General features: G+C 36.5%; 1 protein-coding gene across 1 annotated transcript in view; it reads left to right on the plus strand.

Annotated features, from left to right (window-relative positions):
- TTLL7 (tubulin tyrosine ligase like 7) overlaps positions 1–18,179 on the plus strand; it is a 144,419-nt gene that overhangs the window by 95,676 nt on the left and 30,564 nt on the right. The window contains exons 15-18 of the mRNA XM_080803176.1: positions 1,770–1,968; positions 5,513–5,718; positions 6,712–6,846; positions 8,811–8,891. Coding sequence (XP_080659302.1) covers positions 1,770–1,968; positions 5,513–5,718; positions 6,712–6,846; positions 8,811–8,891 — 621 coding nt within the window. The remainder of the gene's footprint in view (positions 1–1,769; positions 1,969–5,512; positions 5,719–6,711; positions 6,847–8,810; positions 8,892–18,179) is intronic.

Consider the following 18,179-nt stretch of genomic DNA (forward strand, 5'->3'; position numbering starts at 1 on the left):
CCCCAAGACTATCAAAATGTTCCATGATTGTGTACTAGTCAGTGTTTTTATGCATATCTCTTTGAACATTGTTAGTGCTCAGGAAAATATTGGACTATCAAAAGAAAAACGCTTTCAAATACAAGTTGATACCGAAGTATATTAAATTACTTTCCCTACTTTGGTTATTTTTCCACTCTTTGCAAAGGCGGTAACTTTAAGAGAATCATGCTTTGGCTTACTGTGTCTTCCAGGCACTTCATGAGATGCTATTTCTCTCTTTATCTTTCATTCTACACTGACACATGAGAAGATATACCTTATTTCAGTGAAGTCCCATGGTAACCAAGGCTTTTCTTATTGTGTATGCTAGCATCAAAGCATTTTTGTTAAACAGAGAACAAGAATCTAGTGTATAGCTACAGGAACCTTTCCCAGCAGGAACAAGAGGCATATGGTTTGTATAATAAATAGTCTCTTAAAATGACTAAGTCGTAAAAATGTCTTGTTCTTGGTTGTGTACATTCTTTCTGAAGTGAAACTGTCCTACTTCCCTTATCTTTTTTATTCCCTCGCTGGCATCCTTGGAAACACAGTGTTTGGGAGGTTTAGAGACAAGTAATTCTAATGGAAATACTGGAACATAATAGCAGGGAATTTTGAAGCATTACAGTTTTACACTTCTACATGGTATCTATCCTCCAAAAATTCTTGCCATAGTGATTTTTACATGATACCACTTTTTTTGGGTAGCATGGACAATGAAAAGCAGTGTTGCTCCATTATGGCCAAGCCTATATGTCAGATTCAGAAATCCTGTGAGAAGAGGCATAAGCTGTTCAGAACCCATTTGTAAAGTAGACAATTAACTAAAAATTTTGATTTGTAAAAATATCCAGAGCAAATTAGACATGTAAGGAATATCTTGCTTTGTGTTATATATTATATGAGTGGATAGGCTCATAGGCTCTGTTTTATGATGTGGCCTTACTATACTTACAGTAATTTATCTTATTTTATCTACAGTGATTTTTTAAAAAGATTTTATTTATTTATGAGAGAGAGAGAGGGAGAGAGAGAGAGAGAACAAGCAGGGGGAGGGGAGGAGGGAGAAGCAGACTCCCTGCTGAGCAGGGAGCCTGGCAAGGCTCGATCCCAGGACCCCAGGATCATGACCTGAGCAGATGGCAGATGCTTAACCGACTGAGCCATCCAGGTGCCCCTTTACTTGCAGTGGTTAACTGGCTTTTCTTACTCTTTCTGCCATTCTTCCCCCGGCCCTTTCTTCTCTCTCTCAAAAGCAACACAGACACATACGCACACACACTCACACACACACAACACACAAATGCGCATTTACTGAGTGGCTCTGAACATCAATGATACAACAAAAGTACAGCTCTGAGTTTTGATGCATAATGAGTAATCTCTCTGTATGAGATGAAGAAAAGCTGATTATGTTTCTGATTTTCATATTTTCATTTTCATCTCAAATATTTTATTTTGCTATTCTTTGTGGATACTCTGGTCATTTCTTCACATCACACAGCATTTTCCTCATCATGACTGAGCTCTGTACCATTTAAGAGGGAACATTTTGCAGAAACAGAAGCCTCAATGAAGAGCACAGTAGGCTAACGGCACAGGGTAGCCGTCATGCTTTGGGTGGGTTTCAGGCTTTGGTGAAAAGAAGCCAGTGTAAGCAGGAAATTAAAAATAGTAACTGATCATACTCATAGTTCATTAGCAGTGCTCTGAATTCTAACAGGACACATTTCCCTCTGGTTCAGCCTCTGTCCTCCATGCCTGAGAGCTCTGAGGTAATGAAAAGACAGAAATACTACAGCAGTGACAGCAGTTACGACAGTAGCAGCAGTGCTTCGGAATCCGAGGACAATGAGAAAGAAGAGTACCAAAATAAGAACAGAGAAAAGCAAGTCACGTATAACTTTAAACAGTCCAACCACTACAAATTAATTCAACAATCCAGTAAGTTCATTTCTTCTAGTTTTGTTGTTATGTGAAGAATTATGGAACGGCAGTTACTGAACTCAACAAAAGACCTTGGGCCAAATGGACCCTTGTCCTGTGTGAGGGGACCTGGACTCCACCTCACTTTGTTCCCTAACCCTAACCAGGGCACACCGCACAGTCCCTTCCAGGGGCTGCAGAGGGAAAACAAACAGGTTGAATGAAGGATCTCTGAGAGCCCTTTCTTCTCTATTTCATAGTTTTTGTTGTGTCCTGGATTGTTGCATAGATTTTGTGAAACGGGCCTCATGGCAGCTGATCTGTGGGCTGCATTCTCTTTTAAGACTGCTATGTTCCCTCGTTCCACTCTTCACCCGCACCCCTGTGCTTTCCCTCCCTTTTGGTCACCAGTTTTATTTTATATGTTCACCTCTTTTTAAAAATGTGTGTATCTCTCTAGGTACTTGACTTGAACGTTTCTGTGAGCCACGCAATTGTGAAATAGTTGAAGTTTTGTTCCCTCTCATTTTCATCAGGGCTGAGTACTTAAGTCAGGGCTTTGGGATACCTACAACAAGTATTCCAGACAGTAACCAACAAGTTGCTCTGTTGGCTTTCTTTCCACCTTCCTCTTTTCTCTTTCTTCCTTTCTTTTCACATCCTCTCTCTCTCCCATTTTGTCATTCATCCCTTCTTTGATTTCAGATGTGTTCACAATTCTTTCATCCGCAAATGTCCAGTGTGGTATTGCTGTTTTCTCAGGCTCACTTGGATCCCCCTTCCCCATGCTGCCTCCAAGGCAGGGCTTTTCTTAACTCCCATCTCTCCTGTCTCTGCCTCGTCCTTCGTTGTCCCAGGGCTCCAGGAAAGGGACCATTTCAGTCATGCAGTAAACACAACTGTGAGCCTTCTTTGATCTCCAGCAGCGGCGTATTTAATGTGTCAGTTCTCTGGAAATGAGTGTGTTTTAAACTTGGCCTTCCATACTTACAGCAAAATGCCATGAGGAATACAGTATAAACAGACGAAGATTTTTAATTATCTCTTACCAAATTATCCTGAAGATTTTTAATGGTCTTTTCCTTTTCCTTTTCCTTTTCCTTTTCCTTTACTGTCTTTTACTGAATTATTTTGTAAAGATACATGGCAGTGTTCCTGTCTTTGAGAGTTCATGTGTTTGGAGGAGAAATAATGTACTATGTTCCATTTCATTTATTTACTCATTTAAGATGTCTATTGAGCACCTGTTCTAGAGCTGCAAGCTATTTTATCAATTACTTCCTTTTTTTCTTAAAGATGCCTTACGTCCTTTCAGTGTATGTCTGAAAGTATGGCTCTGCTTCTCTTTTGGAAGCTGACATTGTCCTGTCCAGATCTTACCAGTTGTTTAATCCCTTGTTTAAGGTGGGCATCCCTAAGACTGTGAGCCAACAGCGGATGAGGGTGGGGTTGCGGAAATGTGGCCAAGATTCCTAAAGCTCTGAGATTGTTCTTTTTTCTCAGGTTAAAAATAAATTGAGATCAGAAAAATAGTGTACTAAAAGTATTTTTGAGTGTGAATTCACATTTTAAAGCTAGCTTAATTCAGTTATATGTATTTTTCCTTTTTAGTTATATATTATTTTTATAATCATTAGGAATTACCATGAATTTTCCTTTTGTTTTATATTGTCTCTTTAATATTACACTAAAGAATACCATAGCCACAAACCCTCCTTGAGTTTAGGGTAAAATCCAGATTATGTGTAACATATTCTGGTGTAGAGATAACTTAGGAAATTTACCCTTGCTGTAATTTCAAAGATATATTTTGGGTTGATATAAGGTGTTCATACATAAAACTATATGAAATAGTTTTCTCACATAACTTGTATATGCAAGTTACAACCATTTTTTGCTAATCTACCTAAATATTATTGCCATATCTAGTGATTTAATTATTCTGTCTGAGTTTCCAGTGTATGCAGGGGAAAAATGGGAATCTGTGGTGATTCAAGAGAAAGGATATTTTCCTTCTGCACCTGTGATCAGATTATACATTCCAAACTACCATTTTAAGCCCTCAAAGAGAGCAGAACCAAGGTGTAGGTAGTAGTACATGCTTTTGTGTATTTTCCTAGTAGAAGACTGACCAGTGATATGTTCCTCAGACAGCCCTTATCTAGAAGCATGGTCCTTTAAAAAAAAATTGGATGTGACTTTTAGGTTCAGAAGAAATTTAACAATTGGAACAAATGGAAGTTTTTTTTTTTTTTAACATCTTCTATAGCTTTAATGAGTGTATTTTTTATATTCACCAGAACCCAAACGGTATTAGGATTATCATTGACTCAAAATATCCTATAGAAATACATCCCTAAATATAAGGTGTATGTCTATTGCCTTTACAAAGGTTTAATTTTTTTTCAACAGCTAATGAAGAGAAATGTTTGGGTATTCAACTTGCCTCATGTGAGTTTTATTAAATTACTTAATTACTGAAGATTGATGTATTCCCTGAGCAGAGAGAGAATATAAAACAGAGGGAATTTACAAAATATGAACTAAAAAGTATATAACTTTTGGTGATATTGAGGGATATTCTATTTCCCTGTGTCAGGAGTCAAAATTTACCTGGAACACTTGGTTCTCTTTTTTAAATGGTATTCATTGGGAAAGATATTCTTTGGTTTTCCCTAGTTTGTTCTGATAACAGCCCTCTAGATCCAGACACTTTTTCCTTGACTTTAATCTTCTACTGTGGGAATTTAAATCTAGTTTTTTTTCATTCTTCTCTCCTGTAAATAATAAAACTACTTGTCTACTACTACTCTTGTAATAACCAATTATATATTTAAACTCCATTAGGATGATCTTTATGTTTTTCTTATGTTTTACTGTTTTTTTTTTCCCTTTTGTGCCCTAAATTCTGTAACACCCATTTATTCTGGCCACTCTCTAGACTCCTTTCCAACCCCCTCTATGAGTCTTGCTATGAAATATTCTATTTTATAGAATCTATACACAAATTCTAATAAATGACCAGTCTAATGCAGAGAGTAGGTGGCATCATGCTTTAGAAAGAGGAAGGACACTGACATTATATAGGTCAGGACTTAAACCTGAGCCTGGCCACTTTCTTGTCATGTGACTTGAGAAAGTTCTGAGTCTCCAGGCGATGCAGATTCCTACTTCAGAGGGTTTCTGTGAGGATTAAGATTAAAGCGTAGCACCTAGCAAGATGCCTGGCTTATAGAAAGTGCTCCATGAATGTTAGTTTTCCTTTCTTCTGGTTCTTTAAAGTCATGTTTCAAGAACAGAACTGGTTAGAAAAATCATTCATATCATAGCCATTCTTAATACATCATTGGGGTTCTGCACCAAGTTTACTGTTTAATTATAATACATCCCTAAATATAATGTGTATGTCCATTAACTTAAGCTTGTATTCTCATGATGATGACTATGCTTTTAAATTTATTGCTGTTTTGCCACATGTGGTCTAATTGTTAGTTTAACTACAATACAGTGGGAAACTTTACTAACTCTGCTGCTGTACTACCCCTCTGCTCCATTATCCTAGGCTCCATTAGGCGTTCAGTCAGTTGCCCTCGGTCCATCTCTTCTCAGTCACCTTCCAGCGCAGACAGCCGCCCCTTTTCTGCTCAACAAATGACACCAGCATCCCGGCCAACTTCAGGGTCTCGGTCACATTCTTTAAACCGTGCCTCCTCCTACATGAGGCACCTGCCTCACACTAATGATGCCAGCTTTCCTAACTCTCAGATGGTAAGTCATCCATTCGGTCCTCTGAGATCACAGGAAGCACTACACTCAGGAATTAGGTGGCAGAGGGACCGGCTGGGAGGAAGACAGATTGAACTCCAGATCCTTGCTATAATTCAGCTCATGGTCTAGTGGAATTTGGGTTGTTCATCTCTCTTAACCTATAACTTAAAAAGCAGACTCCCCTATTTCATAGAATTTGGGGATGGACACTGAGAATGGCATTTTATTTTCCATTTGCCAATGGTGTTGGATAATTTTGTTGAATTTCACCTGAGCAAGTATATCATTTTGCAGTGTACTGTGCAGTACAGCTGTAAATTTGGGGGAATTTGTTGGATGGTAAATTTTCCTTAATGGACTTCTGATTAATAGGTTAAAAAACCAAACCATTGATAAATTATCCTTAGAGCACTGAAGTATTAACATCATTGATAATGTTTTCTTTATATTTAAAGTAACATATAGCATTCTCTCCTTAGCATGAATCCCAGAGATTCGTGTTGAAGAAGTCAGCGAATTTATTTTGCAACCAGGCTTACTTGTGGATGCTCAGATAGATATCTCCTTGTACCTACACATAGGCCAGGAACTTATTTAATTTGTTTATTTAACGTGGATCGTGTTCCCAAAGAGAAGAGTTTAGAAAATATAAATGAATGAATTTCACTTGGTAATAATCAATAATTATTTTCTCTAATCAAGAATTGCCTACGGTATATGTAACAAATGAACTGACTAGGAAGTCCTTTTTAAACACTTATATTTTTGTTTTATTTTGAGCTACATAAACTATAACTGTGTGGAAGTGCCAGACACTCTTGGGAAATCATATCCATTTAATCCTAAGAATAAATGTAAAAGAAATTATTTTCTTTTTCACTGTTATTTTTTTAAATTAAAAGTGCATCATTTTTACCTAGAAATATCTTTCAGATTATAGTGGCACAATGAAATAAGACCCCCTCCAAATATCTGTATTCTTTCAAATTTAAGAGTGAGTCTTTGCGGCAACTGAGAACAAAGGAACAAGAAGACGATCTAACAAGTCAGACCTTATTTGTCCTCAAGGACATGAAGATCCGGTTTCCAGGAAAATCAGATGCAGAATCACTGCTTCTGATAGAAGATGTGAGTATTTGACATATACAAAATTTCAAGGAGCTCACTTTTTTTGTTATTCTTAAAATATTAATATTATTTCCTGATGGTGTTATTCTCAATGACATGGTAAGCTTAATTGATGTTCTTTTCAACCTCAACAAGCTTTAGAAAATACAGGGGTTATTTTAATTATTATGATCCATGAGCAGTGAGATCACATAATCAGTAATGCAAAATATCTTTTAGTGTCTAGTCCTATTTTAATGATGCAATTGCTTCATCAAGTGAGAATAATTACTGTTAAATAATTACTGCTCTTAATGATGAAAGAAATATCAAAGTTAAGCCGCCTTCTGTAAAGATTTAGAAGGATCTAACATGGAATGAGTTGTAATGAAAAAAATAGAGCCCTGGGTATAAAATGTCAAGAATATTTGAATGTGACACCATGAATGGTTTTTGTCAAATTGTGAAATGGCTTATATTGGGTGTGTTTTTCTTGTTATAAACACATTTGCACCACCCAGTGGAACATTCTAAAATGACACAGTCCTAAAAATTCCCATTAAAGTCAATGACTTATTCCTATTTTAGAAAGAAGGTCAAGTTATTCAGATATTTCAGGTGAAAGAGCATTCCTTCAAAGATTGGTTTCCTTTAGAAACATGTCTCAAATTGACATTCCTAGGTAATCCCTCAGTAACAGAAGATTGTTTTCTGGTTTCCTTGTTTTGTTTAGTTTTGGTTGGGATTTTGGTTTTTGGTTTTTGGTTTGTAGTTTTTGGGTTGTTTTTGTTTTTGTTTTTTTGTTTTTTGTTTTTGTTGTTGCTGTTTTTGTTCCAGAAGTGAAGGCACCATCTAGTGGCCAGTTGGAAGATAAGACCCAGAATGATGCACTTGGTGCTTTTCACATTTTATCATTACTTTAGACCTATCTGAAGCAACTGTCTTTCTGAAACAAAACAAACACCCCCCCAACAAATAATAATAAAAATTTAACTTTCTTAATTTAAAAAATTAATAGTGGCAATTTCTATTTTGTAATCAAGACATAATTATAAGCAAAATCCCCAAATATTATACATTATTTTGTTATATGAATATTTAAAAAACTGAAAATGGTATCTTACTTACAAATAAGCTGATATTTGTTACATCAAGGAAAAAGGAGAAAAAACAAACACTAGTTATAAAGCATTCTGTAGGTGTGTTTTTATTTGCATATTACCTTACTCAAGTTCTCTTCTAGATAAAGACAAAAATTTTGTACCATTTTACTTATATTTCTTAGAGATATTAGTTATATACCAACCTTTTAAATCGGGTAGAAGAAAAATTAGATAATCAGAGAGTAGAACCAATATATGTGGCTGATGTGATTGTTTTATAAAGAATATCGGCTTATGTAATTAATAAAATATAGTGGATAATTATATAAGACATTAGATTGTTTACTATATATTTACTATATGCAGAAAATATATTATTTTGTTTTCTACTGAATGTATATTGCTAGAGTATATATTCAGAAATTTTGCAGATTTTTACCAGTAAAAACCCAATAAAAATGAAACAAAGGAATAATAGAATCCTAATTATATACAAGCTACCTTCTAATGTATTGTTCAATATTCTGTTATTATATAGGGTGATGTGGTAAATATAGCTCTTGGAATTAAAATGGAAAATCTGTGTTTTGGGCTTCTTCCCAATCCTATGTACCTGAAGACATTTGACTTCCATTTATTAGAGACTGTGTACTTTTTATAGCAAGAAGAGGAAACTTGGGATTCTGATGGTTTCTTTACTTTAACTTAGAAATCTTTGCACATGTCTTTATGAAAGTAGACATTCTTTATTGCAAGTAATATTACAGTGCTTCTGTTTCACAAATTAATTAGTAAAATTTGTTTCAACTCATTCATTTACTCTTTGTTACTTTTGAGGAAAATTTTAAACTAAATTTCTTTAATGTTTCTCCCCCAAAACAGATCATTGATAACTGGAAATATCATAAAACAAAAGTGGCTTCATATTGGCTTATAAAATTGGACTCTGTAAAACAACGGAAAGTGAGTAATGCCAAAAAAATAGATTTGCCCTTTGGGGTTATGTATTAAGATCATTAAATCATATTCATAATCAAACTATGTTCACGTTCATTTATTTACTCATTTCTTCACCAAATATTTATTACACAACTGTGTAATAACAGGTACTGTTCTAGGTTCTGAGGATAAAAAAAATGAATTTAAGAAAAGCCCCATTGTCTCATAGATCCTATTTTAGGATCTATGGTAGATATTTAGGATCTAGGGTAGTTTTAAGTTCCACAAAGAAAAATAAGTGACGGTGAAAAACAGCGAGAAGGTAACCTTAGAGCAGAGACCTAAATGGACTAGTGCTGTGCAGATACCTGCAAGTACGAGGTATCAGGAGGAGGGAAGAGCAGTTACCAAGGCCCTGAGTCACAAGTCAGCTTGATGTGTGCACAAGGCACAGAAGGCATCATTTTGTTCCCTTTTTATAGGATAGTGGGCCTGTGGCGGTGAAGAGTGAAGTGGTAGTGAACACTGAAGTGGGATGCGTGGGCTGGGGTCAGATCACAGCTTCAGAGGCTATATGAACACTGTGGCTTTTATTCCAAGTGATGGGAGGTCATTGGAAAATTTTGAGCAGAAGACTTACTTATGTAGTCTGGTTTATAGTTTATAAGGATCGTGAGAGCTTAGAGAATAGAAGTGGGGGAGAGGGAATGTAGCAGCATAGAAGCAGAGACCAACTAGAAAGTTTTTAGAGTGATGGAGGCAAGAGTTAATGGTTGATTAGCTGGGGGGAGTAACTGAATGGGCGGATGCTGGGGAAGAGCAGGGGTTTCCTGCTATTATTACTGTTGTTTCATTTCACTTTGGTTTTGGTTTTGGACGTACTAAGGCTGATATATTGATTAGGCATCCAGTTGAAGGTATTGACTGTGTAGTTGTATATATGAGTTTTTGAGTTCAGAGCTATGGCTGTGTATGGAGATAAAAAATTTAGGGGTCGGGGCGTCTGGGTGGCTCAGTGGGTTAAAGCCTCTGCCTTTGGCTCAGGTCATGATCCCAGGGTCCTGGGATCAAGCCCCACATTGGGCTCTCTGCTCTGCGGGGAGCCTGCTTCCCCCCCTCTCTCTGCCTTCCTCTCTGCCTACTTGTGATCTCTCTGTCAAATAAGGAAATAAATAAATCTTTAAAAAAAAATTTAGGGGTCAACCAGGATATTTAAACTGGTGGGACTAGATGAGATTACCTCCAGAGTGAGTGTGGTTAGGAAAGAGAAGAGTTTCAGGAGCTGAGCCCTTTGCCACATCTACCTGTAGAAATCAGAGACATGTATACATACGTGTGTGTGTGTGTGTGTGTGTGTGTGTGTGTGTCGGGGGAAGGGAGTTAACTTAAGGAGACCAAGAAGGAGCAGCCTGTGTGGCATGAAAAACCATGAGAACTGGGTGTCCCTGAAGCCAAGCTAGGAAATTATTTTAAGGACAGAGTGATCAGCTGAGTCGGATGTGGCTGATCGGGGCTATATGATGAGCAGGAAGACCTGACGCTGTTTTTGGCAATAGGAAGTTAGCAGTTACCTCATCATAACAATTAGGGGAATGGCAGGGAGTACACTTGAGTGGAGTTAGTTTCAAGGGCTGAAAGGCACAGAGGAAGAAAACACAGCACAGGCACTTTTTCAAGGAGTTTTGCTGTAGAGAGGGTAGGGAAAATATGGTAGCTGGAGAGCGATGTGGGTTAATGACAAGGTTTTGTTTTGTTTTGTTTTTAAAGATGAAGATATTTGCACTTGTTTGTGTGCTGATGAAAATGATGTAGAAGACAGGAATGGCACAGAAAATAGAGGTGATAGAAAATCCTTGTGTAAGTAAGCTGGGATGGTTTGTCCTAACGAGAAGCATTTGTTCTAGTAGGAGAAGGCAGAGTCTGGCATCATGGAGGGAAGATGTAAAGGTTTTCTTCTGCTGGAGAGGGGTTTTAGAGATTGAAGGAGATGGTAAAATGAATGTGATAGTTATCTTGGACAGTAGGAGAGGGGAGTGGCCAGCAAGCCTGCCTAGCCCATCAAGTACACTGCAATATTATTTGGGGGGAGGTATATTATATTAGTAGCTTTAATGAAGTTGTATTCCTTTGGGAATGCAAGCTATCATTTCCTCTTCCAAGATTTGTTGCTAATAAGCTGAAAGTTGACACTGATCAAGTGATGACTTTTAAATTATATACTTTCATTTGAGTGAACTGAATTCACAATTTGGCATTAACACATTCAACAAATAATTGGTGTTCTGACACATGCCAGATACTGGGCTGCTGTTGAGGAAGCTATAGCAAAGCTGGTACAGAGGTAGACTGAAAACATATTATAAGCCCTGAATACATGTTTGCCAAGTCACTGACTGTGGCCTTGCTTGATTAAAATAAGGACTTCTTGCTAGAATTGGAACCCTAAATTTCCTCAAGTCCGTATACCTTTTGTAATCTAGAAGATGGAAGACTGTAGGTTAAGTTGCTAATTAAAATGAAAAAGTCCAGAAGATTAAAGAATTTATTATTTAAAAGCAGTAGAGAAAAGATAATTACCCCCCCCCCAAATGATACTAAAGCAATTGGCTACCTATTTGTAAGAAAATTAGGTTGGAGCCTTATCTCTCACCATATGCAAAAATACATTCTAGATAGATTATAGCTTTATTTGTAAAAAGAGAAACTACTAAAAGCTTAGAAGAAAAAGATATGTTTGTAACAGTACAATGGGGGAACCACTTCTCAAGAAAGACCTCAAACCCAGAAAACTTAAAGAAAATATTGACAGCTTTGAGTACATGAAAACTTTGAAACAAATTAAAAAGCAGAAGCTGTGAGGAGAATGGGGTGAGGGGTATTGAGGAAGATAGATATTTGCAGCACATAAAACTCTAAGTAACATCAATAAAACAAAACCTCCTACAAATCAACCAGCAAAAGACAAACTACCCTATAAATATTAATAAATAAAATGGCAAAGTACATAAAAGGCCATGAAAAAACAATTTATGGATCTTCAAATAGCCAATTAACATATAAATAGATACTTGGCCTCACTAATGATGAAGGAAAAGCAAGTAAAACCATCATATTGGCAAAAATTAATAAGACAGATAATATCAGTGATGGAAGTAGTATGCATAAAAGAGCCCTTGCTATACTATTAGAGGGAGAATAACATTGGTACAACTGGAACAGTGATATGCAGTATCTATTAAAATTACAAATGTTCATAACCTTATGACTCAGCAAAACTACTTTCAGCGTTCTATCCTACAGAATAATTGTGTGAGTATAGGAGAGATTGACATACATGAGCATTCGTTGCCATAGTATTTGTGAAAGGAAAACATTTGAAGCAGCCTAAATGTCTTATCAGTAGATTTATGTTTAAATAAATTATAGTGCATCCACACTATTTAATTGCATTACATTGAATACTCTGCTGGAATCATAGATCTTAACCTGAGAAGTAGAACAGGGTTATGACTTATAACATATGAAACATACATACATTAGTAAAATTAGCCAAACTTTACTAATTATGACTGAAGGATACAGTCAGTAAGCCCAGGAGGCCGTGAGCCCATCAGCTCTCAGGTGATGAGAAATACACAAATACTTTCAAATGTCCAGAGGCATTCTGGGTTCAGGGTGATAAGTGCCAACTATGTATGGATCACCTTAGTACAGGGGGAGACTTCCAGATTTGTGTGGCCTTCATTTTCCTTCTCCATTAGTCACCCATGTAGTCTTTGTGACTAATTTCCATTCTCTAGCCAGCTGAAATGAAAAGGTTGATTGACTATGTTGTCTGATAGAACTCTCTGCAAAGATGGCAATATTCTTTATTCGTGATGTCCAGTACAGTGGTCACTAGATACATGTGGCCATTGATTGAGCATTTGAAATGTGGCTATTGTGATTGAGGAATTAAACTTTTAATTTTAATTAATTTAAACTTAAATAGCCAAATGTCTCTAGTGGCTACTGTAGTTGATAGAACTTTCTCATTTATCTCTTTGCTAGAAAATTTTATTAGAGGGTTTGCAAGAATGTCCAGTAAGGTCATCATTGTCATGGGCATCTCGAAGAAGCGATGCCTCTGTCAACTTTTTCCCTTCTATATACCAGCCAAAAAGGATATCAAGATAGCAAATTAAATGAACACATCATGTTGTACAATAATATATATTGTCCCATTTTAAATGACTTATGTGCATGTACTATTTTAAACTATTTTATTAAAATACTGTTTTATTAAATACTACTTACTAAAATAAGTATTTTATTTTATATATATTTATATTTTACATATATAATTTATTTAATACATATTTACAAACTATTTTATATATAAAATAATCTATTTTATTAAAAAATTAAAAATGACTTGTGCGTATGTACTTCAAAATTTTTTTTCTTTAAAATTTTTACAAACCAGGTACCAAGTTGTTAAGACGGTGTTTTTCTCAAGGGTAGGTAGACGTACTGAGCCAGGGGAACGAAAGCGGTGACATTTGGTGTCATTCTTGTTTTTGTGTATTTCTCCGTATTTTTTTCAAGTTAAAATAATCTTCTTAAAAATGGCAGAATGACAGGGAAACACAGGCATTCCTCTGAAGCCTGTCTGGACTACCCCCCCTCCGCAATCAGATATTAACTTTCTTTATTCTAAGTCCTTATGGCACTTTTACTCGTTTGTACTTACACGATCAGCCTTGAGAGGTTTTTTACTAATTTTTTTTTCCCACTTCTCTAAAAGCCAGGGGCTTGTCTTACTTTGTAGTCACCTGAGAAGGCTTTCTGTAAACACTTAAGTTGATTCAATTCTAGACTCTTAGGAACTCTGTCAATGGCAGGCTAGCTTCATTCTGCTTCCGTTTTTCTTCACTAGTGATGTGTGTTTATTTGAACAGCATCAACAAATTAAGACACTGTCATTCTGCTTTTTAAATGTGGTTTGAGAAGTTCTGATAAACATGGTATGGTATGATCAGATGATGTGTGTGCATAGTAATATTTGTGAATTGGAAGAAACTGTTTCATGTTTTAGGATTGTTATGCTCAATTTGGTTTATAAATTTTGAGTGAAATTAAACAGTTGCTTATAAATTTACTTGCAAGTACTTTTGCCAGTATCTGCTTCTCCCTTACTGATTTACTCTAGGAATATTTGGAGGGAGTTATGTTTGTGTAATCCTTTCCTCCGCATCTCCATCTCTGTGTTTATCCAAACTGTTCTGTTACAGAAGTGGAGAAAGCATCAGTGTGGGGGGCATGGTGTTTAGTACAACTTATATACTTAGTTACCTTTTCTTTGAGCCCTTTATACTTTCAGCATAAACCAAAAGTACTATTTATCTTCCATCCTTGTAAAAAGTAGTAAGACGTCCCATCTTCAATACAAAGCTTGTTAAAGTCCCATAGTTTAGACTACCTAAGCAATTATAGTAAAACTTCTATATAGGTAATTTAATAGACTGTTCTATTTTTGGCAGAAGAATTTATAGCTTGAATTTTGACTCTAAGCAGTAAGGGCTGATTTTAATAGAGCAAATTCATCCTGTCAAGTTGACCACTTTAATGGATGCCCTGAAAGATGGCTCAGGAATGGTAGGCTAGGCTGTGATGAGAAAGGGAAAGCCCAGAATTTACATATTTGCAACCTATTTGTGGCAAATTTCTTGCTGTGGTCTTGATCTTCCTTCCCTCAAACATTTTATTCTTTAAGACCCTTTTCCAAAACAGATTGTAATTGCTCAGATATGTAGTAGAAGGTGAGACACTCCTAGGAAAAGAAACAGAAGGCAGCTTTCAGCAGCATTCATACTGCGATGGCATTCCTCCCCTTACTCAAGCAAGGGTCATTGAAGAGCTCTCACCCATGAGTAATTATTTGAATAATAAGGAAATGAATTTCTGGAAAACTTTTCCTTTCTGTAAAATTAACCCTGCCAAGTTTATAGGTTCTTTCACCCATGCTCACAAAGGAAGCATAACAAATACATTCATCATGAATGCAAATCATCAGGCCAGCCAGTAGTATAGAGGTCTTGAGCTCTGACATAAAGAGAGAGTTTTAATTGGGACTTTTTTTTTTTTTTTTTTTTTACATTTTGTTCATTTAATCAGTAGCATTAGAATGAATTAAGTGAAATACTTAAAATTTAGCTCAGGATAAGTATAGAGATATATGGTGAAAATAATCATTGAGACAAAGTTAGATATGTTTGTCTGATTTCTTTATATATGTATATATGTATATATAGTATGTTATATATAAAGATTTTTTCCTCTACCTCTTCCCAATCTTGTTTATTTCCCATGAAATGAGGGGTAAAGTGGGATCAGAGAATGACTGACTGAAATATTTTTTTCTTGTAACATGAGAACCAGTATAATAATGAGTTGAAAAGTGCATTGAAAAAGATTTTAAAGGCTAAAAATGTTATATGTTAATATTACATAGTGGAAAGAGGTACTAGACTTGTAGTCACATCGATTTGCGTTCACTACTGCCTCTGCCCTTTACTCAGGGCAGGTGACTTCTCAGAACTTCTTTGAGATTTGTAACATTAATTATTGGAGGGTTCTTGTGATATGACACTTCATAGGGAGGGTGCTCTGTCCTTGGCAGGTATGAAATGCAGGCTGATGTAGAGTATGTAGAAATGAGGTGTAAAAAATTGTCTGCTGGGTTGTAATATATTAGCCATTTATTTGCCTATCTGTTTGAAACCTGTGCTATTTCTTACTATAAAGCCAAAAACTGCATGCAAGAGAACAAAAAGAAACCTAGAATGTGGGTCAGCCGTAGTATGTAGAATTAGATATTATAAAAAATTACCTGTTTAGAAGACAAGAGATTTAACTACTTTACATTTAGATGTGGGTTAATCAGATCTATCCTTCTTAGGGCTGGGATGATAGTAATCATTGGAAGCTGTGTCAGCTCAGTCTCCTGGGGAGCAGAGGTAAGATAGAATTGGAAGTGAAAGAGATTTATAAGAGAAAGCACCTCCAGAAAATAAAAGAGAGAGTTCAAGTAGGTAGGAAGAGCCTTCAGATTGCTATTTGCACCTGACAGTGGTGAAGGGAGCTCAGGAGGGTTGGGGAAGAAGAACCTAAACTAGTGAAGTTCTCAGAGAGCCTCATAGGGCTGATGGGCAGCCAGAACAAAGGTTGCCTGTAGAGGGACCTTGTTAGATGAAAATGACCCTTCTATGGTTCTCCCATCCATGCTCAGTCCTTTGGTTGGAAGCAGAGGAGAGCATAAGCTTGAATGTGGCAGTGGCTCCTGAACAGGGAAGCTGTCAGTTAACTGCACTCTTGAAAGCAGGGTGAGTCTAATGGCATCCCACAAAGGCTGTATGTGATATAATTTAAGTTGACAAACATTTATTGGTTGCCATTTTGTACAAGAACTATGCTAAGGACATTGGAGATTTGGGGAGTTGTTCACTCATTCATTTAGTTACTTGCTCATTCTAACATGCCTTCAACACTATTGATTGGGGGACCACCATGTCCCAAGCACTATTCTAGGTGCAGAATGCCTAAAACTCTCATTGAAATCTTTTTTCCATTTATTGGCCATTGTTGAAATATGTATCTCCCTTTTTCTGTTCCAGGATCAAAGCATTTGCTGGTTGCTCATTAAAATGTTATAAAACTCTAAGATTAGAACCCACAAACACAAACTCTTTCACGTGCCTTATTTCAGATTTTCCTTAATGGATGTAAACTTTAAAGGTCAAGGATGAGGGAATTAAATACTGAAAAGAATCCTCACCAGGTGAAAATGGAAACAGCTAATATTATTTAACATCATGTTGTGGTAATTCCACAGTTGCATAATTTAGCTTTCTGCCAAGAATGCAGCTGCTTTATATAACTTATAAGGAATATATGTGAAGCATGAAAATATTGCAGTGTTGGTGCACTGTGAAGAGTGCCAGATTTGCTGAAAAGCTTATTCTCTGATGTGATATCTAGGCATAAACTAAGATTGGAGGATGAAGAGAAATATATAGTGATATTAAGCTTATACTATATTTGCATTTATGCGGGGGTTCTAAAAGATCTTTGTTGATCAAGTGTTTCTTCTCTAAATAGCAATTTATTTTTAATACCCAGTGTAGTTGCTTCTGCATGCATTTTGATGTTATTATTTTCCATCTCTTTTTCATTTGGGCTGACATCGATGCTGTACAGGGTGGCTCGTTTTGCATCAGCAGAAATGCCTTTACCCTATAGCCATGGCTACTGCACGCACCATTAGTACAGCATGTAGTGATTTTAATGTTATTTCTAAACCTCCCTCACCTGATGCCATTATTTTAATTTAGAACCAACTGTTCAGCCATATGGAGCAGTTTGTCACTCAACATCTGTATGTTCTTGCAAGATATGAATCTGTGTACTTCATGCCTTCAAATGTGCTATATTTCATATGGAAAAGACAAATCTTTCCATTTTATTATTGTTTTCATTGACTGAATCTCCCATTTATTTTTTTCCCTTGGAGAGCTTAATGTTGGATCAGGAGGCTTTTAAAAGTCGCAATGTCAGGAAAGGATACCTGTATTCTACAACTTAGCCTTACTTGAGTCCACAGATAAACACAAAGGGCACCTTGCTGGCCATTGGTTTTCATGTTCATGTTTTGCAAATTGGTCATCTTCTATCCTTTTTGTTCTAACTCCAAAGCACCCAGTTATCCAGAATAGCATTACACATGAGCTAGCATTAGTTTACCTCTTTCCAGTCTCATTTCTTGCCTGTCTGCTCTCTGCCTTGCTAAAATTATTCAGTGGATGTTTTGCTAAAGGTGAGTCAGTGTCTCCCCATCTGTATAGCCTTTTAAGCAGATTAGACCCTTTGCCCTGGCCCTGATGGAGGGGGTGCCTGGGCAGTCTTCTCTGTACACAATGACCCCACCCATTTTCCCAAGTGTTACTTGACTAGAGGCAAATCTGAATCCAAGAAGTGACAATTTGATTCTTTTCTAGGGTTTGTTGTTGACACCTGGTTAGATCGAAGTAACTGTGAAGTAATTTTGAGTTGCTGGGTAGTGCTTAGGAGGAGAGATCTGTCTATACTGTTGTCCACTTACCAGCTGTGCAATCTTGGCAAAGTTACTTATCTGCTCCATGCCTGAGCGTTCTCATCCATAAAATGAGACCCCAAAATGTCCTCAAAACAAAACAAAACAAAAACACAACCTAACTTACCTGAATTCCATTGGCGACAATGACCTGACAGGAAGTTGTTTTATTTTTGTCTTGT

This window comes from Martes martes, assembly GCF_963455335.1.
Source record: "Martes martes genome assembly, chromosome: 4".
Taxonomy (NCBI): Eukaryota; Metazoa; Chordata; class Mammalia; order Carnivora; family Mustelidae; genus Martes; species Martes martes.